The 24,106-nt window shown below is 36.2% G+C and overlaps 1 protein-coding gene across 2 annotated transcripts in view; it reads left to right on the forward strand.

Moving 5' to 3' along the window:
- LOC138736637 (protein LYRIC-like) overlaps positions 1–24,106 on the forward strand; it is a 75,496-nt gene that overhangs the window by 25,915 nt on the left and 25,475 nt on the right. For both annotated transcript variants that reach the window (XM_069886456.1, XM_069886458.1), the window contains exons 3-5: positions 555–639; positions 9,874–10,047; positions 22,411–22,656. In XM_069886456.1, coding sequence (XP_069742557.1) covers positions 555–639; positions 9,874–10,047; positions 22,411–22,656 — 505 coding nt within the window. The remainder of the gene's footprint in view (positions 1–554; positions 640–9,873; positions 10,048–22,410; positions 22,657–24,106) is intronic.

Consider the following 24,106-nt stretch of genomic DNA (forward strand, 5'->3'; position numbering starts at 1 on the left):
CTCGTAATTCCTAAATCACCAGGTATTGTTGCATTTCTTAAATAATCCTGAAGTAATCTGATTGTCTTATGCACTTCTATATAAACGAGTTTGTTACCATGTTTATGTTTAGCATATTGATCGGACATGCAGGGGAGTTGTTAAATGTGGGTGTAAATTGATGTGTATAATGGCACAGTTATGAGCATATCATTGTGATAACTTGCACAGCAATTCCAGAAAGACAGCCCTGATAATTTACTGCATCTGGTTTTAATGTCTTGATAATGATAAATTAGCATGAAGCTACTGTGTACATTGTCATAAGAGTTTGTACTTCAGCCAAATCCAGATTTAAAAAGGCAAGCTCTCAGGAATATATCCCTGTAATTTGGAGCGAATCTACCCACATTAGTATCTGATCTTGATGTGAAAATAACAGCCAGCCACAAACAGGAAGTGTAATCAAACTGTTTTTTCCCCATATACTTGTACGTGCTCAAGACCTCCTGTGGTTATATGAAGCATTCTGCACATCACAGACCTCTGAAGCTGTTGTTACTTTACTTTCGTAGGCCAAAAAGAAAAAACAACGATTAGATGAGAGACCTAAGGATCAGAGTGTTTCAGGAAAAAGAGAAAAAAATGAGGAAGAATCTGGTGAGTTTGAAAATCACAATGAATTTGCATCTTGAAAGTGAGAATGTACCGTTGAGGAAAAACATTTTCTGTCACGTGCGTTAATTTCCCTTCCCTCTACTTCATCAGATTTCTTCAGAGAAGTAATCCGTGAACACATTGGGGTAGAAGGGGAGGAGAGTGTTCATAATGATTTCAACACTTTTTCATGCCATTGTAGCAAGGTCACTACAGCTAGGTTGTAGCTCTCAGTTATAGCCCTAAGGCTGTAGCTTGAATCCTCAAGAGAAGAAAAACACACACACCAGTAGAGTGTATTCGACGTTGAGTTTATTTAGTGGCAGCTCTGCCTTTTATAGTCAGCTCGGCCATGTCACCACCAGGGTATGACATGAATGGGCCAGCTGCCAATTGGTTACCTCAGATTCCCTGCGATCCACCGGTGGTGATTAGGCAGTTTCAACGCTCTGCTGGAACCTATGGAAATGAGTGTTTCAGCCCACACAGTGTTTTGCCAGTCGCCACGTTCGACGACCATCTCCTGTGTCAGTCTGAGGCGAGGGCTGCTACACCATCACTATTGCAAACTATGTGAAGAGATTAATTGGAATGGGTTACCAAGAAATAAAAAAATACAGCAGGTCCTGAGAAATTATGGAATTATTTTTAGTTATTAAAAACGTGGAAATAACCAAGCATATAGTGGAATCTGCAGTACAGGATGATTTCACTGCAGTGATTTGGCCAAGACATACTAATAACCTGAAAAATTCCAGGAGACCCACTCCTTAAGGACAAGGAGATCATCCAGTGGGCAAGATCTTTTATGGTGTGTATAAATGAGCGAAGAAATCAGATTGTCTTTTGCACACAAATCAGAGAACTCAGTGTTGAAAGAATGTCTAAAATCCACAGACTGCTGGCATTAAAAACCATGTGGTCCTTCCCGGTATTGGTGCAATTAATTTCTTTGCTCTTAGAGAATGAGCCCTTCATATCTTGGTTTGACCTCTATAAATAATACTGTGGAAATTGAGCTGCAGCATAGATTGTTTACAATCACTCATAATAGAATTTTCCCTACATCATTAAGAAAAGTGGATTAAATATTAAAATAAAGGTGATATGAGTTTGATCGAGAAGCAAGTATATAAGCACAAAACATTTGAGATGATTATCTGTCCAGACTCCAGCATTTCTATTGGATTTACCTGTAATTCTTTTTTTTAAAAATTTTTTATTTTTCACACCATGAATCACATTAGCCATGATACACACTTTTTCTTTTTCACACATATACAGTGACTTTTTGACCCCCCCCACCACCACCCCCATCCATTTTAGGTATACAATCTAGGTTACATTAAGCCAGTCAGACAATGTTGTCATTCAACAAAAATACACCAGAAATTCTACTGAGTCCATTCTTTTCTTTCCTTTTCCTTCCATCAACTTAGGTAATGCTTGTCCCCGGTAGGTTTTCGCTATTGTATTTAATGTAAGGCTTCCATATTTGTTTGAATATTTCAATATTATTTCTTAAACTATATGTTATTTTTTCTAATGGAATACATTTATTCATTTCTATATACCATTGTTGTATTTTCAAATTATCTTCCAATTTCCAGGTTGACATAATACATTTTTTTTGCTACGGCTAGAGCTATCTTAACAAATCTTTTTTGTGCATCCTCCAAATCAATTTCAAATTCTTTGTTTTTTATGTTACTTAGGAGAAAGATCTCTGGATTCTTTGGTATATTGTTTTCTGTTATTTTATTTAATATCTGATTGAGATCTTCCCAAAATTTTTCTACTCTCTCACATGTCCAGATTGCATGAATTGTTGTTCCCATTTCTTTTTTACATCGAAAACATCTATCAGATACTGTTGGGTCCCATTTATTTAACTTTTGAGGTGTAATGTATAGTCTGTGTAACCAGTTATATTGTATCATACGTAGCCTCGTATTTATTGTATTTCTCATCGTTCCAGAACATAATTTCTCCCATGTTTCCTTTTTTATCTTTATATTTAAATCTTGTTCCCATTTTTGTTTAGTTTTACCATTTGTTTCCTCATTCTCCTTTTCTTGCAGTTTAATATACATATTTGTTATAAATCTTTTGATTAACATTGTATCTGTAATCACATATTCAAGGTTACTTCCCTCTGGCAAACTTAAATTGCTTCCTAATTTATCCTTCAAGTAGGATCTCAGTTGGTAATATGCCAGCGCTGTATCTCCAGTTATATTGTGCTTATCTCTCATTTGTTCAAAGGATAAGAATCTACTTCCTGAAAAACAATTTTCTATTCTTTTAATCCCTTTTTTTTTCCATTCTTTAAAGGAAAGGTTATCTATTGTAAAAGGGAGTAACTTATTTTGCGTCAATATTAGTTTTGGTAATTGATAATTTGTTTTATTTCTTTCTACATGAATCTTCTTCCAAATATTGAGGAGATGATGTAATACTGGAGAAGTTCTATGTTGTACCAATTTTTCATCCCATTTATATAATATGTGTTCAGGTATCTTTTCCCCTATTTTATCTAATTCTAATCTCGTCCAGTCTGGTTTTTCCCTTGTTTAATAAAAATCTGATAGGTATCTTAATTGTGCGGCTCTATAATAATTTTTAAAGTTTGGCAATTGTAAGCCTCCTTGTTTATACCATTCTGTTAATTTATCTAGTGCTATCCTCGGTTTCCCCCCTCTCCATAAAAATTTCCTTATTATTTTCTTTAACTCTTTGAAGAATTTTTCTGTCAGTTGTATTGGCAATGCCTGAAATAAGTATAATATCCTTGAAAAAATGTTCATTTTAATACAGTTTATCCTTCCTATTAGTGTTAGTGGTAAATCTTTCCAATGCTCTAAATCGTCCTGTAATTTTTTTATTAGTGGATAATAATTGAGTTTATATAATTGGCCGAGATTTTTGTTTATTTGTACACCTAGGTATCTTATTGCCTGCATTTGCCATCTAAATGGAGATTCCTTCTTAAATTTTGAGAAATCCGCATTATTCATAGGCATTGCTTCACTTTTATTTACGTTTATCTTGTAACCCGACACTTCTCCATATTCCTTCAATTTCTTATGTAATTCTTTTATTGATAGTTCTGGTTCTGTTAAGTACACTATAACATCATCCGCAAATAGACTGATTTTATATTCCTTGCCTTTTATTTTTATTCCTTTTATATTATTATCTATTCTTATCAATTCTGCTAGTGGTTCTATAGCTAACGCAAACAATAAAGGTGATAGTGGGCATCCCTGCCGCGTTGACCTGCTTAAGTTAAATTACTTTGATACATGTCCATTTACTGTCACTTTTGCTAACGGTCCCTTATATAATGCTTTAATCCAATTAATATACTTCTCCGGTAAACTGAATTTTTGCAATACTTTGAACAAATAATTCCATTCTACTCTGTCGAAGGCCTTCTCTGCGTCTAAAGCAACTGCTACTGCAGGTGCTTTATTTCCTTCTACTGCATGAATTAAGTTAATAAATTTACAAATATTGTCTGTTGTGCGTCTTTTTTTGATAAATCCAGTTTGGTCTAAATTTACCATTTTCGGTACCTGCTCTGCTAATCTGTTTGCTAATAGTTTAGCTATTATCTTATAATCTGTGTTTAGCAAAGATATTGGTCTATATGACGCTGGTGAGAGTGGATCTTTCCCTTGTTTTAGTATTACTGTAATTATTGCTGTTTTGCATGAATCTGGTAAGCTTTGTGTTTCATCAATCTGGTTGATTACATCCAGGAGGGGCGGAATTAATAAGTCTTTAAATGTTTTGTAGAATTCTATTGGAAATCCATCCTCTCCTGGTGTCTTATTATTTGGTAATTTTTTTATTATCTCTTGTATTTCTACTGTTCCAAATGGTTCTGTTAATTTATTTTGTTCCTCTATTTGTAGTTTTGGTAGTTCAATTTTAGTCAAAAATTCATCTATTTTCCCTTCTTTCCCTTCGTTTTCAGTTCAGTATAATTGTTCATAGAATTCTCTAAAGTTTTCCTTAATTTCTTTTGGATTATATGTAATTTGTTTGTCTTTTTTCCTTGATGCCAATACCATTTTCTTAGCTTGTTCTGTCTTAAGCTGCCATGCTAGGATTTTGTGCGTTTTTTCACCCAGTTCATAATATTTCTGTTTTGTCTTCATTATATTCTTCTCTACCTTATATGTTTGTAATGTTTCATATTTTATTTTTTTATCCGCCAATTCTCTTCTTTTAGTTGTATCTTCCTTCATTGCTAATTTTTTTTCTATATTTACTATTTCCTTTTCCAACTGCTCTGTTTCCTGATTATAGTCCTTCTTCATCTTGGTTACATAACTTATTATTTGCCCTCTAATGAATGCTTTCATTGCATCCCATAGTATAAACTTATCTTCCACTGATTCCGTATTTATTTCAAAATACATTTTTAATTGTTTTTCAATAAATTCTCTAAAATCCTGCCTTTTAAGTAGCATGGGGTTTAATCTCCATCTATACATTCTTGGAGGGATGTCCTCTAGCTTTACTGTCAATATTAAGGGTGAATGGTCCGATAGTATTCTAGCTTTATATTCTGTTTTTCTTACTCTATCTTGCATACTAGCTGATAACAAAAATAGGTCTATTCTTGAGTATGTTTTATGTCTAGCCGAGTAATATGAATATTCCTTTTCTTTTGGGTTTTGTTTCCTCCATATATCCAAAAGTTGCATTTCTTGCATTGATTTAATTATAAATTTGGTTACTTTGTTCTTTCTGTTAATTTTCTTCCCCGTTTTATCCATATTTGAATCCAAATTCAGGTTGAAATCCCCTCCTATTAGTATGTTCCCTTGTGTATTAGCTACCTTCAAAAAGATATCTTGCATAAACTTTTGATCTTCTTCGTTAGGTGAATATACATTAAGTAGATTCCAAAACTCTGAATATATCTGACATTTTATCATTACATATCTCCCTGCTGGATCTATTATTTCCTCTTCTATTTTAAATGGCACATTTTTACTAATTAATATAGCCACTCCTCTTGCTTTTGAATTATACGATGCTGCTGTTACATGTCCTACCCAATCTCTCTTTAATTTCTTGTGCTCCAATTCAGTTAAGTGTGTTTCTTGGACAAATGCTATATCAATTTTTTCTTTAGTATAAAGATGCTTTAGTATAAATTTATACCCTTTCTTCCATAAAATCGCCTTTGCTGTATTGAACTCCTTTCTCTTCTTTAGGAGTTCAAAACTTATATCTGGATAAATGAAGATTTTTTGCCCTTTATACTCCAGTGGCTTGTTGCCCTCTCTTACTTTTTCCATTGTCTTCTCCAGTACCTTTTCTCTTGTAGTATATCTTAGGAATTTTACTAAAATAGATCTTGGTTTTTGTTGTGGTTGTGGTTTAAAGGCCAATGTTCTATGTGCCCTTTCTATTTCCATTTCTTGCTGTAGTTCTGGACATCCTAGGATCCTAGGGATCCAATCTTTTATAAACTCCCTCATATTCTTGCCTTCTTCATCTTCCTTAAGGCCCACTATCTTTATGTTATTTCTTCTGTTATAATTTTCCATTTTATCTATTTTTTGAGCTAACAGTTCTTGTGTCTCTATAGCTTTTTTATTAGATTCCTCTAATTTCTTTTTTAAGTCCTCTACCTCCATTTCTGCTGCTACTGCCCGCTCTTCCATCTTGTCCATTTTCTTTCCCATTTCTGTTAAGGTCATATCTATTTTATTCATTTTCTCTTCTGTGTTGTTTATTCTTCTTCTTAAATCATTAAATTCCTGTGTTTGCCATTCTTTAAATGACTCCATGTATCCTTTAATAAGAGAAAGTAAAACCTTTATCTTGCCTTTCCCTTCTTCTTCTATTTCACTGTACTCTTCCGCTTCTTCTTCCTCTGGGTTGGCCATCTGTTGTTTCTTTGTTGCCCTTTTCTTCTCTTCTTTCTTGTTTCCATTGTCTTCTGTGTTCTCTTCTTGCTGCAGGTGTTCTGCAGCTGTCGTTGCCGGCTGTGGAGATCGACTCCCCAGCTGGTCCCCCCTCCCGTCGGTGTGTTTTTTTTCATGCGCGGTTGCGCACTTTTACTCGGCTCAGCGAGCCATTTTTGTAGTCCAATTTCTACCGACCTGAGGGAGCGGGTTTCTCTCTCCACCGCGGGCCTCTTCGAACAGGTAAGGCCTTCTCCTTCTTCCTCCGTTGTCTTCTCTTCCTCTCTTCTTACCGTTGATTTCGATTTTTCTTTTTTTGTCGCCATCTTCTTTCCACCTTTATACTCACTTTTCTTTAACTTTTATTTCTGTGCCTTTGTGTTTTCCTTTGTTTTTTCCGACTTTTCTGGAGAGGGCTGGAGTTCACCGTCCGGCCACTACTCCATCACGTGACTACTCCCGATTTATCTGTAATTCTGATGGTAGTCCTAAAATCCAGTATTGACACTATTTTAACCCATTGGCAGTAGCATATTCTGCTATGCTGCCTCTGTTGTTAGCTGACCCTATGTTGCTCTGGTGCTGTCCAATGGGGCATTGCAGATATTCGAGCTCTCAGATTAGGAAATCTATGTACTGATCCTGGCACAAGGACAGCCACTTCATTGATCTCAGGACTAAATGGATGCCAGAGGATTGGTAAATTAACCTTTTTTATTTATTTTAATTTGGTTATGGTTAAGGTTAAACTCGTTTAACCTTTATATTTATTAATAATTGCCAGATGATTTTGCATGTTTGTAAATGTCACCTCCATTTCAGTGACATCTTTGTTAGCAGGTGAGGGAGGGGTTGGCCATCAGCAGTTGTCAAAGCTAATTATTTGGGTTCAGATGCCCTCTTATAGATGTTAATACATTGTTCATGGCTTTGCTGATCGATTTCTTGCCTAATGTTCAACTATGAGCCTTGTGCATTTCTAATAAGCTTTCAAATGGAAAAATGTCTATTTCCATTCTAAAATATGGAAATTGTAACAAAGAAGTAGATTTTTTTTGTGTCATGTTTGCACTTCACAACTTTTCCTTAAATCTGTTTCATAAAAGTTTAATTTCATTTTACCAGTCTGACTCAGTTGATAGGTTATAAAATTTTTCACGTTGGCTTCAAGTCACAGAATACGGACATAAACAGAACTGTATGTTTGTATCATTTCAATCCAAGGAAACAACTATTTTAGGGGCATTCAAGTAATAGTGATTCCACCTGGAGTCTTCAAATACTGAGGTAGCTCTTACAGTGTGGAGAACTTCAGGATTGTTAACTCTAGTTTTCAATATAATTTGCATTAGTTTCCAAAAAAATTATTGGATTTCTTTTGGGGAGCTTGGAATGTAAATTCCATTTTAAATAGGTTTTCCAGTAAATCCCCTGGTATCTAGCATCTATGGGAATTAATAGATGCTGGATAAGTGTATTGTGCAGTTGATTGAGATTGCATTTTGCATGGATTGGTGAATTACCAGCGAGGCATGTCAATTTTAAACCAGTATATTTTACCTATTTATTTTCCACAATTTTTTGCCAGTTGCTTGAATTCCAGATAACAGCTGTATTTTCTCCATGTTGGCTGTTGCAAATAAATTTAATAGATATAGAAAAGCCTGAGAAAATAGCTACAATATTGCTTTTCATAGAAATTAAAAGATTTTTTTGGGGAAAAAAAAGAAATTTTCCAGTTTTTTCTGTTTCTCTTTTTTTGTGTCCATTATCTTAATAGAATTTTGTGTCTAGATACTGCTCGAAGATCCCCTTGATTTTAATTAGCACTTGTATCAAAGTGAGTTGCTCATGACCAAAAGTAGTAATTTAGAATACAAAATACTAATTTAGAAACAAAACAAAAATAGAATTAGGATATAAAGAAAGACCACAAAAAAACTAGAGGCACTGTTACATATTTTTAATGTTTTTAAATAATTGTAAAACTTAAAACTTGGTTAGATTTACTGCTATCCTTTTGCTTTTGGCAATGTCTAAAGAATTACCAAAGTTATTATCTGTTTTCAGTCCTAGATGAAAATGCTGCTCTCGGGTAAATTCATTCATTATGTGGATCACCTAACTGTTAATTAGAATTTAGTTTGTGAATTAGTCCATCACGTTGGTTTATTACATTTTAAATATAAGCTTTTTGAATGATATTTCTGCCATCATATTAACTGCTTGTGAATAGTGATTCATGTAAGAAATATTGAAAGGCTTGACATACAGTGGCCTCCATAATGTTTGAGACAGAGACTTTTTCCTTTATTTTTGCCTGTTCTCCGTAGTTTTAAATTTGCATCAAACAATTCATGTGATTAAAGTGCACATTCCAAGTTTTATTCAAGATGATTTGTATACATTTTGGTTTGACCATGTAGAAATAACATTGTTCCCCAACTTCAGGGTACCATAATGTTCGGGACATTTGGCTTCACAATTGCTTCATTGGTGCAGATATAAGAGACCTAGGCTTGCTTCTAAGCTTTTGATAATCTTTGCAGACTGTAGTGGCCATTTTTCAACTTGAGAACCAGAGTTGTGCCAATGAATGTCAGTCATTATGATGCTGGAAAACAAGAGTAAAACATGAAGAGATATCACCCAAACCTTAGGATTACCAAAATCAACAGTTTAAAATATCATTAAGAAGAAAGAGTTTACTGATGAATTCAGGAAATTGCAAAGTGAATGGTTTTCCAAGGAAGACCTTCCACTGCTGATGACAGAAGAATTCTTGTCATAATGAAGAAAAATCCAGAAATGCCTGTCCCATAGATCAGAAACACTCTTGAGGAGGCAGCTATAGATATGCCAATAACTACTGTCTGCAGCAGACTTCATGAAAATGAATACAGATGCAAACCACTAGTTACCCACAAAAAAGGAGAGCCGGATTACAGTTTGCCAAGAAGTACTGTATTTAAGAGTATGCTGAATTTTGGAGAAAAGATCTTGTGGACAGATGTGATCAAGGTTTACCTGTATCAAAGTGATGGCCGGAGCAATATGGAGGTAGAGAGGAGCTGCCCAAGATCCAAGGTGGATAAAAGGTTCTGTAAATTCTACATGGCCATGCCAAAATGTATACAAATAACCTTGAATATAATCTGGAATGTGCACTTTAATTACATGAATTGTTTGATTACAACTTTAAAACTGTGGAGCACAGGGGCAAATAAAGGTAAAAAGTGTCCTTGTCCCAAACAATATGGAGGACACTGTAACTGAATGCAAGTTTTATTCTTTTACTATTTTCCAGGTGACTGGGTCACAAAAATCAGTAATCGAGAGAAACGTCAATTGAGAAAAGAGCGCCAAAAGAAGAAATGCGATGTGACTGGTTTCGTTGATCCAAATGTTCCTCTTCATTCTGATGGAAGCAGGACTCTGTCAAGAACAGTGAAGGATTACAAGGGATCAGATGATCAAGAAGGTATTTCAAAATGTCACCAGCATTATTTGTCAGATGTTAAGGTTGAAGTTTAAAATACAAAAAGTAATGGGGTAATTTTCTTGGAGAAAATGCATTTATTTCCCAGTAAATTTATTTTCCTAATTATGTACTAGTTCTGATATAAAGTCTTATTTAAATATTTTATATTTTTTGTTACCAATTGAACTCCAAAGCAGGTATTGAATACCCAAGTCAATTTGTATTTGAATAACCACGGAAGCATTTTGCTAATAACCATATAACCACTTACAGCACAGAACAGGCCAGTTCGGCCCTACTAGTCCATGCCGTAGCAAATCCCCACCCTCCTAGTCCCACTGACCAGCACCCGGTCCATACCCCTCTAGTCCCCTCCTATCCATGTAACGATCCAGTCTTTCCTTAAATGTAACCAATGATCCCGCCTCGACCACGTCTGCCGGAAGCTCATTCCACATCCCCACCACCCTCTGCGTAAAGAAATTTCCCCTCATGTTCCCCTTATAATTTTCCCCCTTCAATCTTAAACCATGTCCTCTAGTTTGAATCTCCCCCTTTCTTAATTGAAAAAGCCTATCCACATTTACTCTGTCTGTCCCTTTCAAAATCTTAAACACCTATCAAGTCCCCTCTCAATCTTCTACGCTCCAGAGAAAAAAGCCCCAGTCTGCACAACCTTTCCCTGTAACTCAGACCCTGAAATCCTGTCAACATTCTCATGAACCTTCTCTGCACTCTCTCTATTTTGTTTATAGAATTACAAACAGAGCATAATGAACCAAGAAAGTCTTGTTTTTAAATCTGGAGAAGTTGGTTAGTATTGGAACAGTGATATTTTCAAATGTATTAGAAAAATAGCTGTTGAGAGGTTATTTGCGGAATGGTTATCTTATTAAGACACCTGATTATTTGGCCAGTCATTGAATACATGGGATTGAATTTCTCCATGGATTGCTCTGCTTCAATGTAAGATCTGTGGAACTCTTGTAGGAGCAATATATGTACTGGGTATACTCTTTCAAGAGGCATTCCACTGCTAAAGTTACAATGAACAGGATCCCTGATGAGGTTCAACTCATGAGTAACATTTATGTTTTCTGACTGGACTTGTAAACTTCTTAAATTATTTTATTTTTATTTCTGCAATTCAATGTCAAGGAATAATGGATCTCCACCACACTTTTGGCCCACTAATCTCTACACTATGCATAAGAGCTGCCTGGTAGCCTGTATCCTTTGTCTCTTGTGTAGAGTAATACTTACCTTTGATGCCTCTCTGCTGTGCACATTTAAAATTAGAAGCATAACATTCAAACAATTGCAGGTGTTGCATTATCATCCAGGATTACAAGGCCATCTCGAGGCTCTGATAGCTCAGTGGTTAGAGCACTGGTCTTGTAAACAAGGGGTCGTGAGTCCATTCCTCATTGGGGTGTCATTCCTTACAGTAGACAAAGTTAAAGAATTTCATGTATGCTACATTCTAAATGTAGTATTACATGACATTAATGGATCCTTTACCAGTCAAAAAGTCTGCAGAAAGGAATCCCAGGATTCTTGGAGCTTCTTATTTTAATTTTAAAGTGAAGAGAATGTGTTTGCTTTTAATGTTGTATGTCTGATAAAAGGTAGATAAAATTCCAATTTAAGATACGAGCTTGATTTCATTATTCTTTCTTAAATGTTGGATAGTATGCCATTCTAGGAGGTTGGCTGCCTTGCCTTTTAGCTGGAAATATCAAAAGTATGGAGTAACCAACAGAAAGTAAATAACAAAACAAAATAGCAATGGAGATTTTTCCCGTGTACTGGCATTTGAGAGTCTGAAATTGAGAGTGCCAATAATCCTTCCTTTAATGTCTGTAGATGCAGAAACCCAAACAGCAGTCTCTCCTTGCCTTCTCAATATCTTCAAGAGATACCAGTAAGGATACAACCCACATCCACTATGGCTTTTGTTTCACAGTCTAAATGCTGCAAAAACCAAAGGAATTGCTTGAACTCCATCCCCCACCTGCTGACTGTCCTGTTGTCAAAAATTTCAATCCCTATATGAATGAACTTTTCAATGCCAATCTGACTTCAGCATTCAATATTTTCTACTCCAAATTTCCATTAGTCACTCTTGCTCACCACCCAATATTAGCTACTGTTCTACAATGCCTTAAATTTTAAATTGGTGTGTACTTCAAAGTTCTGTTCCTGACATGGCTCCTGATAATTTCTGTAACTCCTCCAGCAATTAACACTGCATTCTATTGGTCAATCTCTGGCCTTTTGCAGCACTCTGTTTACTTCACCACATTGTGCCTCCAGCTATTCCTGGGGCATTTCTTGGAATCTGTCCACTAAGCTTCAACATCTTTTGACCTCCCTCTACACTCTGAAATTTTCTTAAAACTCACTTCTTTGATCACCTTTTGCAAATCCTTATTTGTCTCAGCATCTGTCTATGAAAGTTTGGTGGATGTCTTACATTAAACATGGTTTATAAATACAAGTTTGGTCAATAGGTAACACTGATTTTACTCTAAGATGTGGTCCTCAAGGTGTGAATTAGTACCTTTCAGATTTCAACCCTGTAGCGTTCTAAACACCTGCTTGTCTAAAATAAACTTGTAAGGCACAGATACTATAATTGGCACTACACCAACGCAAAGCAAAATGCAACATAATTTTTACATAGCCGAAATATAATATTTGCAGTGTTATAATATTTGCAGTGTTAAAATATATCCTCAGCAATGAAAAGTTTGGACTTTTTTTTCTTTGTAATCAGACTACCTTTAAAAAGTAAAGCTTGAAGTCATTGGGTTGGCATAGATTCAATATAAGATTCACTAACATTACCAATTAATTAGAAACACCAATATGTTCTTTTTAGATAAATAGTGAAGCTATGTCCAGAAAATAAAATGGTTGGGAATCTTTTCAGAAATATTTAGAATTTCAGAGCTTGAAGTGTTTGATTAGATTTGGATAAATCCTAATATTGAGTTTGAGTTGACTGATGATGTTGTAATAAATAGCTACGGCTGTCATGTCCTGAATTCTGATCTGGGCTGTGACTGGCTGAAATAGTATCCTTGAACACATGCAGTGTTTTCACTGTTCCACAAAGAGTCACACCTAGAGGTCAGCAGTTCAGTGCAAATGATACCAATATAAAGACCCAGGGAACAATGTTATTGAGGCACAGGAGAAAAAAAAGGACAAGAACTACCTTCAAGTTGTAGTACAATACACAAAAGTGCTGGAGAAATTCAGCATTTAAAATTTTTAAACCACAATTACATTTATCAATTAATAATGAATTATATAAAAATAATACATGTGGCATATATAACCCTAATCTCGCTCCCCACCATCCTCCCTCCTCCCATGATACCCCTAAGAGGAAAGAAAAGAAAAAGGAGATTATCAAAAATACATATGCAACTTCAAATCAACAACTGTGGAGCTAAAAATTGCCACCAGGACGAGTTACTGAGAGTCCTAAATCTTCAAACCAACATAGTGTAGATGTGGGCTCCATATTTTAAAAAAATTATCACATAAATTCAATTTGGTACATAGTTAATCTTAATTTAAGACTAACCATTTTAATATTACTCAATAAAAATAACATCAAATCCAATGGGAGTTTTACCTTTAATATTTTTTCCAAAAGTATTTTAACTTGTATCTAAAAAGGTTTAACCTTGATACATCGTCAAGTAGAATGAAGAAAAGAACCTGTCTCTCGACCACATCTAAAACATAAATCTAATTAAATTGGATCATTTTAATTTTTGATGGTGTTAAATATAATAGATGTAAAAAAAATTATATTATACCAACCTTAATTAATCATACATTAATAATTTTGGTCATATTATCTTTACATAACATTTTCCAATCATTTTTATCTATCTTGTTATCTAAATCAGTTTCCCATCTCAATCTTGATTTCTGAATATCTATCTTTGGTGCTTTTCTTTGAAGTAATTTATATATTTCTGAGATAAATTTATTTTTATCTCTTTTAGTAATCAATATTTCTAATTCAGTCTGTCTAGGTAAACTTAAATTTTGATTTAACTTATCAATTAAAAAAGTTTTAACCTGATAATAAAAAAAGTATTATTTCGGACATTAAATTTTTCCTTCATTTGTTGAAAAGAAATAAACTTATCAGCTTCAAAACAATCTTCTAATGTTTTAATCCCCATTTGATTCCAAATCTTTAATAGTAAAAGGGAAAGTTTATTTTGATATTAAGGTGTTTTATACAAGATCAATCATTTCCCACCTATCTCATAATCTATTTTATTCCATGATTCAAGTAAGTGTTTCAATATAGGTGGATACTTAATACCAATTAATAATTTTGATTTCTATTTATAAATAAATTCTTGTATAAATTTTTCATCTTATTATACTTACTGTAAATATTCATGTATAATGTGAAAAATTTTACCCCCTTTTTCCCCTCAGGGCGGCTCAGGCAGGCGAGCGGTAGTTGGTAGCGCGACTCAGGCAGCCGCCCAGGCAGGCGAGCGGTAGTCGGCAGCGCGACTCGGGCAGGTGGGCGAGCGGTAGTCGGCAGTGCGACTCGGGCAGGTGGGCGAGCGGTAGTCGGCAGTGTGACTCGGGCAGGTGGGCGAGCGGTAGTCAGCAGCCCGACTCAGGCATCCAGCCAGGCGGGCGAGTGGTATTCTGCAGCCCGACTCGGGCGCCTGGCCGGGCGGGCGAGTGGTAGTTGACAGCGTGAATCATGCAGCAGGGTGGGGGGGTGAAGGGAGGAGGCGGTTGTGAGAATCGCGAATCAGGCAGGCTCTTGGGCGGAGAGACGGCAGCGCAACTCAGATGGTCACATGAAACACGTATTTTGCTGTTGGTCTAATTTCTATCCATGATGTTTTCTCCTGGAATGAAGAGAAAACACAGTGCTTATGATGCATAATTTAAACTGAAAGTGATCAAGTATGGAGAAAGCAATAACAACTGTGCAGCCTCCAGAGAATTTGGTGTTGCTGAGAGTAACGTCAGGCTTTGGAGGAAGCAGAAATCAGAGATAGCCCAGTTGGCCATGACCAAACGTGCTCGTAGGGGAAAGCAGGCTCAGTATCCAGATCTGGAGAAGGCACGGTTGACTGGGTAGAAAGGCGGAGAAAGGATGGCTCCATTGTCACCTGTTTCCATATCCAGCCTCAAGCTAGGAAACTGCAGAAAGATAGCAAATATGGAGTGAGTGGCACATTTAAGGTGTCAAATGGTTGGTGTCACTCCCTGGCCACACGACAGAGAACCAAGATATCACAGAAGCTTCCCAGTGACTTGGATGACAAGATAATTAGTTTTTACGATTTTGTGATTAAGTTAAGGATGGAGCATGACTTTGATATGAATAATATTGGCAATATGGATGGAATTCCCTTGTGTTTAGATATGCCTGGTAACAGAACTATTGACAAAGTAGGTAGTAAGATGGTTTATGTAAGAACGACAGGTCATGAAAGGACCCATTTCACCGTAGTTTTGTGCTGTTTAGCTGATGGGTCCAAGTGACAGCCAATGGTTATCTTTAAGCGTAAGACCATTGCAAAAGGAGAAAAATTCCCACCAGGCATTCTTGTACACTACCATCCCAAAGGGTGGATGGATGAAGGGGGCGTCAAACAGAAGGTGTGGAATAGAAGACCTGGATCTCTTTTAAAGAAACCACCTATGTTAGTGTGGGACCAGTTTCAAGCCCATCCGACAGAAGCGGTAAGAAGCAGCTCAAGTGATTCAAGACACACCAAGCTGTTATTCCTGGTGGTTTGTCAAGTGTACTGCAAACCCTTGATATCATGCTTAATAAGCCATTTAAGGACCATATTAGAAAGAATTAGATTTCTGGATGGCCTCAGACCAAGTGGAGAAAACAACAGGGGGAAATCTCAAGAAACCAGGCCTATCCACTGTTGTTTCCTGAGTGAAGCAGGCCTGGGATTCACTTCCAAGTAATATGGTCTCTCTGAGTTTTTTTAAAGACAAGAATCAGCAACAAAATGGATGGGACTGAAGATGATGTTTTATGGGACGATGCAAGTTCCACCACAACTTCAGACTATGAACATGAATCTGACACAACAGGCTGGGACACAGATGAGAAGATCAACAGAGAAGAACGGGATGCGCTTTTTGGAGTATCTGATGACGATGAGTCTGATTTTGAAGGATTTAAAAATAATGTTTTTCTTTTTATTTACATTTATATTTTGAACACTAAATTGATTACGTTTATTATGATGATCTTGTAATTTCATTCAGCACACCACCTGTCAAAGTGGCACTTCCATGATTATTTTGGGCCATTAAAAAGGCATTATACACAGGGGTAAAGATTTTTCCCATTTTTCCCCTCAAAAATGGGGGGGAGGGGGTGACATTATATACGGGTTGCATTATTATACACAAATATTTACGGTAATTCTATTTTAGCCCATGTTAATGATTTATCTAAATCAAACATTCCATTAATAAACTTCAATTGGGCAGCTTTATAATAATTTTGAAAATGTTGAAGTTGTAAGCCTTCTAATTCAAACTTCCAAGTTAATTTTTCATACTCTAACCATTTTTCTTTTCCACAAAAACTTCCTAATAATTGAATTTAAATCCTTAAAAAATTTCTAAGGTACTCCACAAGGAATAGATTGAAAAAGATACTGAATCCTTGGAAAAATATTAATTTTAATACAATTTACTCTACCCAATAAAGTTGTAGGTAAATCATTCCATCTATTTAAATCATCTTTAATTTTATTAAATAATGGTAAATAATTCAACTTGTATAAATCATCCAAATTGTTATTATTTTTAATACCTAAATATTTAATTCCACTATCTGACCATCTAAATTAGGTAATTTATTTACATTGATTATAATCCCCTCAACCAATGGCATAATTTCACTCTTATCCCTGTTAATGTTATAACCTGTATTTCTCCATATTCTTTCAATCTCGTACACAATGCAAACAATTCCAATAATCTGTCCTATAGATCAAAACATCATCAGCAAACAAATTAATATTGAATTCCTCACTATTAACTTTAATATTAATTGTACTGAAGGTTTAATTGCTAAAACAAAGCTGGAGATAATCGAGTTAATGGAAAAGCAGAAGAAATTTGTCCATTAGGTACAACTTTAGCAGAAGGGTTTTTATATAAAATTTTAATCCAATTAATAACACTGATCCAAATCCAAACTTTTCTAACACCTTAAATAGATATCTATTGAAATGTATCTAATCTATCAAAAGCCTTTTCAGCATCTGATGATAAAACCAATGCCATTCTGATTTCTTCTGAGATATATGAATTAAGATAATTAATTTAGCAATGTTATTTGCAGAGTATCATTTTTTTAACAAAACCAGATTAATCAGAATAAATTAGGTAAATATATGGTCAATCTATTCGCTAAAACTTTAACTATAATTTTATAATCAACATTTAATAATGAAATTGGTGTATAAGATTCAGTTTTTAATGAATCTCTATCTTTCTTAGATATAACAGTTATAATTGCATTTGAAAAAGATTCTGGTATAGTATGGGTTTCCTCTGCTTGTTTCAATACCGCCTTAAAGGAGGTATTATCAAATCTTCAAATTTATCATAAAATTCTAATGGAAAATTGTCCTCCCTTGAGATTTGCTACTTTGTATAGAATTAAAGGCATTAATAACTGTAAATGGGATGATATTAAAAATCTGAAAAATGGAGTATAATGTGGAACTCTCCATTTTGGTAGGAAGAATAAAAAAGAAAATATTTTATTTAAATTGTAAGAGATTACAGAGCTCCGTGATGCAGAGGGATCCAAGTTTCCTTGTTCTTAGAATCATAGTTGTACAGCATGAAAATAGACCTTTCAACCATTATGTCTTGATATTAATCCTACTTGTCTGCATTAATTCCATGTTCCTCTATGCCCTTGCTCTTAAATGGTGTTACTCTTCCTGACTTTGTAAATTCTCTTTGTCTGAAAAATCCACTCAGATGCCCTTTGCATCTTCTCCCCTCAAACCTATTCTCTTGAGTTTTGATTTGCAAAAGGCTAGTGACAATAACAGTAAATATAAGGGAAGGTAACATAATGTTGCTATTTATTACAAGTGGAATTAAATACAAAAGTATGGAGAAAATTTAAAAATTCATTGCTGGAAATTTGAAATAAAAATAGAAAATATTGGAAGCTCTGAGCAGGTGAGGCAACATCCATTGAAAGAGAAGCAGTTAGTGTTTTGGGTCCAGGTACTTCATCAGAAGAGTAGTGAAGTGGTTTTGATGGACTTTAGAATGACCATGCAAAGAATATGGTCTCTTAATTTAAGGAAGAATGTTAATGTGTTGGAAGCAATTCAGTGAGGATTAATTTGTACCTGAAGAGGGAAGGGTCAGAGGGGCACAACTTGCATCCACTGGAGTGAGGGTGTTGAAACAAGAGCTTTTCAAGTTCCTGGCAGGATAGATTGAGAGAAGATGTTTCATCTTGTGTGAACATCTAGAACTAGAGGTCACTATTTAGAAATGAGGAGCTGTCCATTAAATACAGATGTGATGTTCTCAAAATGTCTGCTAATCTTCAACATTAAAGAAAAACCAGGTTAAAGGAACATGATCACAACAATATATCCAATGGCAAACACTTGAGGGGTTAATGTATGAGGGGAAAGCTAATCGTGCAGAAGACGTCTGGAGATTGCCGCTGTTCTAAAATATTAATTGAGACTGACTGAATGAAATTTGACATTTAAGGTCTCTTTCCCAAGACCTACAGTTCTCCTGGGATGTTGGTTGGCCAACTACCATTATTTCATGCAGTTTTAATAGAGAGTACATTTCCTTTATGTTGTGCATGAAGGTCCTGTAATTTGTTTTAGGTGGAGAGGGAAATAAGCATTTATTCAACTGCTCCTTTGGGAGATATTATTAACTTGAAGACCCAGCATGAACAGAGCAGCTGGAGGGAAAGATTATGGATGATGAGATGATAGAATTGATAACAGTGGGAAGTGTTGTCTTGGAACTAAATGTAGCTTTGGATCACTGAAAAGTTTTCATGGACCCTCATGTTTCTTCTTCTGTTTTTGATATTCAGAATTGGTCATGCCTGGCCTAGAAGTCGGTTATTAATGCTGTTATAACCGGGCAGTTAATAACCTGGCCATTTCAAATGCTGAAATACTGCAAATTCTTTAAATTAGGGAGGAATCAATTAAGTTCTCACATGAGGTAGACCATTTTCTCTCTTATGCACTGTTGCTGGGCAACAACTAAAGAAATACTGTTGATAGCAAATTAGTTAGCAAACGTAATCCAAACTTTTTTTTTAATAACTATTTATTCGTTCAAATCCAAACAATTATTGCAGCAAAATGTGGTTGGATATTGCAACAAGTCAATATTATTCTAAAACATTAATCTTATACAAAGTTTAAAACTAATCATCTTCAGTTGAACTTATTTTTAGGGACAACGAAATATGAACAGGGGTAGTCCATTCAGCCTTCAAGTTCAACTTGATTGTCACATATACTGAGGTTCAGTGAGGAAATTTATTTTGAGAGCTGTCCAACTAGTCAATCGATACATAGAGCAGCAGTATAGAGAGAGGTCAGTTAGTATAGAGCAAAGACAACATTTTACTGGTTTGTTTAGGAGTCTGATAATAATGGGAAGGAAACTAACTGTCCTTAAATCTGCTGATGCTTGATCTTACACTTATGAATCTTCTTCCTGACTGGAGGGAGGTGAGAAGAATGAAACTGAGGTGGGATGTTTGCTGCTTTTCTAGGCAATGGGAAGTATAGTGAAGTCAATGAAGGAGAAGGGGTTTGTGTAATGGTCTGAGCCAGAAATCTTTGCAACTTCTTGTCGTCCTGGATGGAATGGTTCCTGTACCGCACAGTGATTCACCCTGATAGGATGCTTTCAACGATGCAGCTGTAGAAATTGTTAAGAGATGCAAGTGTAACGTCAAATTTCCTCAGGCTTCAGAGTAAGTAGTGGTATTACTGTGATTTATTGGCTATTGTATCAAAGTAACAGGACTAGGATTTGTTGGAAATGTTTATTCCTAGAAACTTAAAGCTATCTACTATCTCCACCTCTGCACTATTGAGGTAGACAGAGGAGTGAGCTCCAACCCCCCCCCCCCTTTCTGGAGGTCAGTGACCAGCAGTGTCTTGCTGATATTGAGGGAGAGGTAGCTGTCATAGCATCAAACCACTAATTCGTTGATCTCCCTTCTACTCTCTTACTTGTGGGAGATCCTGCTGATGGTGGTGTCATGCGTAAATTTAGTGATGGAGCTGAAGTGGTATTTAGCCATGCAATCCTAAGTATATAGGGAAGACAATTGTGGAGGAGGTGCTGTCTCCAATTCTCTCTGATTTTGGCCCACTGACAGGAATTCTTGGATCCAGTGGCAGAGGGAGCGCTGAGGCTAAAAATCTTGGAGTTTGGGAATGTTTATTTGTGACTGGTATTGAAGGTCGAGGTGTAGTCCTTTGTTGTCCATGGTTGTGTATAGAGCCAGGAAGATAGTGTCTTCCTACTGTTGAGATGGGCAAATTTGAACAGCTAGGAGGATGGAGTTAATGTGTGCTATAACCAGACTCTCAAAGCACTTCATGATGGTGCACGTCAGACCCACCATCATTGAGGCCTGATGTTATGTTTTTATTCAACACCTGGATGATAATAGCATTCTTGAAGCAGGTAGTTACTTCTCCCTGTAGCAAGGAGAGGTTGAAGGTCTGTGAATACACCTGCCAGCAGGCTGAAAGAACATGTCTAGGGACTCCATCTGGACCATTAGCTTTCTGTGAATTCACTCTCTGGATGGTTGGACTGACATCTGTGGCAGAGACTGCGGGTGGGTGTGCATAATGCTAAAGTAAAGTTCTCTGGGCGTAATTGGGCGGCCCAGCTTGTGGGCTGAAATTACCTGTTTCCGTGCTGCATGTCTAAATTTAAATTTATTCACTTAATCTTACTTTTAGCAATTGTGCACACTTTTGAAATGACCTGCAGGGATAGATACATTTGTTAGCACAAAATTATTGCATTGCCAGAAACCCGGGTTCGAATCTGGAACTGTCTATATGTCCCCTCTGTGACCTGAAGAGGTTTTCTCCGGGTGCTCGGGTTTCATCCCACCCTTCAAAACATACAGGTCATTAAGTTAATTGGGTGGCACTCGTTTCATGGATCAGAAGGGCCTTCTACCATGAAGTATTGTTAAAATTTAAAATATTCCCTTCTGTTGTTCTTACTGATTTTCCTGTTTAAGATCCAAATTGGATAACTCCACATTTTCCTGCATGGAACTTCATCTGCTAACATTTACCTCAGATATACATGTAATCATCTTTACCTGCAAAGGTTTTTTTGTCTCCAAATTTAATATAATCTGCATCTTGAATATCTAATTGCCTCTCATCTAATGATGATAGGGGGTGAAAAGTGAATATTCTATTACATTTCCTAACACATTGCTTGTCACATATTTAATTTTCAGTAGAAAATGATTCATAATTATCTAAATAAGTATCAACCATAGATGCTCCTATGTCCACAATGTAAAAAAAAATCCTCAAAACAGTGAACTGCATACAAATCCATGCTGATTCTTTAATTAGTCAGAATTGATCAAGTGCTCTTTTGTTATGTTGCTGATGTTAACAATTAATGACTTCTTCAAAGCTAACAGTAAATTAATAGGTCAGAAATTCCTTCTCTTGCTCTTCCCCCCCCCTCCCCTCGCCACCCTTCTTGCATGTACTCATCTGTTACTTGTGGCTGGTCTCAAGAATTTCCATTTTCTCAAAGCATTAGGTTTCAAAACTTTTAAAATTTGGCCATGAGGATAAAAGAGAAAAACCCACTTGTACATGTCTTCGCTGAAAACAGAAACCCATTTTTTAAATAGCTATGAAACAGAACGTGAACATTTTTTTCAACTGGACAAATCTGAGGATTGATTTTTTAAAATTGTAATGAAGATACCAACATGCAACAGGTTTGCGCCCCAATATCAAAGTATTAATCTGAATATGTTAATTTTATTCTTTGTCCCTTGGGAAGGATCTGGTCAGTAAAATTGCTTGCTTCCAGATTTACCAGTAACATCTATATGTTAGCATTAGGTTAATTTGTTTATACTTTGATATGTGCTATGAAAATGGGATACTTTTGAAAATGTAAACTGTGAACTATTTTCTAAGACTTGGGATTTATAATTGACTGTAAGAGACAAATGTCACAGGACCTCTGGCAAATGGCATTTAACCTTTCATTGCCTTTACATTTTTTTTCCAGAGTCCATTGTGTGGAATGCCCCACCTGATTCTCTAGGTGATACATCATCCAGTTGGAAAGAAGCGACTGATAAAGCCAGTGTATGGCACTTTACAGGGGGTGGAGCTACCAGCAGTATAAGATGGGGACCCTCAGACAAGCCAATGGCTACCTCTGGTTGGGGAGTCGCTACAAAGGACTTGGGCACCATCAGAGCTGACTGGGAAACTGCGGATTCCATTGAACAGGATATCTTTTCCAACATAGGTCAGTATCCTTAAAGCTGATTGCACTTGAATAGATTAGATGATGTGACCAAAGCAGGTTGGATTCTCCTCCCATTTAACAAAAAAACCCAAATACTGCAATTCATCTGAAACCTAAAATAGAAAATGATGGAAGTGTTCAGGAAGTCGGGCAGTTTTTGCACAGAGACAGAAACACAATGTTTTAGTCTTATCTTTTTTTCAAAGCTGGAAAAAAGCAGAAGCACATTTAAAATGGAGCAGAATTAAGACAGGAGAGAAAACAAAAGGTAAGTCTGGTGATTAAATGATAATATTAAATATCTAAAGGTATAATGGCATAAGGGAAAAGGGGTTGGCAGTGAAATAAGTGAAGAAGCAAAAAATTGACAACAGAGGAGATATAAATAAGAATAACCAGATCACTTTCTGAAATGATTGAATTAGGTGTTGAGTCTGGAAATTTATAATATCTGATTTTTTTTTTTAAAAGCTACTGTTTATCAAGTGTACATTGAACTTCGCTGGAAGAGTTTAAGAGGTCAAGGATAGAGCAGTCATTAGAAGGAACTGGTCAGAGAACTAAAGTGGCAGGTGATCATATGCCCTTCCTATTCATTGATCTGTCCAAATGTCTTCAACTTTGTCAGCATGGCTAAGTTGGGCTGAAGTGTAATATGAATCCATAAGATTATATTGAGGGTCTTACAGAAAAAAGGTTGGGTGGTTGTGTGACCAGGATATAATGGTTGTACTACTTCTGAAATATCCTCTTGCTTCAGGAAATGAGGTGTCCCCTCTGCTGTCATGAAAGAGCCCTCACACTTGTATTCTCCATTTCCTATACATCTGTCTTTCCACCCACCATCACCCACAAGACAGTTCCTTGGTCCTCACAAGCCTACTCTGCCAGCATCCACAGCATCCCTCAACCAATTATATCTTGCCTTCTTCCCTGTATCCTCCCTTTCTGCTTTCTGCAGGGACCACATTCCATGTGACTCCCTGGACGTTCAACCCTTTTCTCCCGATCTCCTGGCACCTTTCCCCTGCAATTGTAGGAAGTGCAGTGCTTGTTCCTTCACCTCCTCCCTCACCATCATATTGAGACCTAAACTGGCCTTTTAATGAGGCAGAGATTCACTTGCACCTACATGCAGTGTTCATGATGTGGGCTTCTTTACGTTGGTGAGACAAGTATAGATAAAGACAATAATTTTGCAGAAGACCTAAACCCTGTCTGCAACAGCAATCTTGAGCTTCTAGTAGTATGTCATTTCTGTTCCCCTTCTTATTCCTTCACCAACCTGTCTGTCCTTTGCCTTTTCCACTGCTACAGTGAGGCTAAAAAGGAATCTCAAGATTATACGTGATGTCATGTGCATACAGTATGTACTCTGGCCATAATTCTTAACTTTGAAACACAACTAAAAGAACAATATGGGTAGACTTCAGCCAATAGTATGATCATT

The sequence above is a fragment of the Narcine bancroftii genome, chromosome 6 (genome assembly GCF_036971445.1).
Source record: "Narcine bancroftii isolate sNarBan1 chromosome 6, sNarBan1.hap1, whole genome shotgun sequence".
Classification (NCBI taxonomy): Eukaryota; Metazoa; Chordata; class Chondrichthyes; order Torpediniformes; family Narcinidae; genus Narcine; species Narcine bancroftii.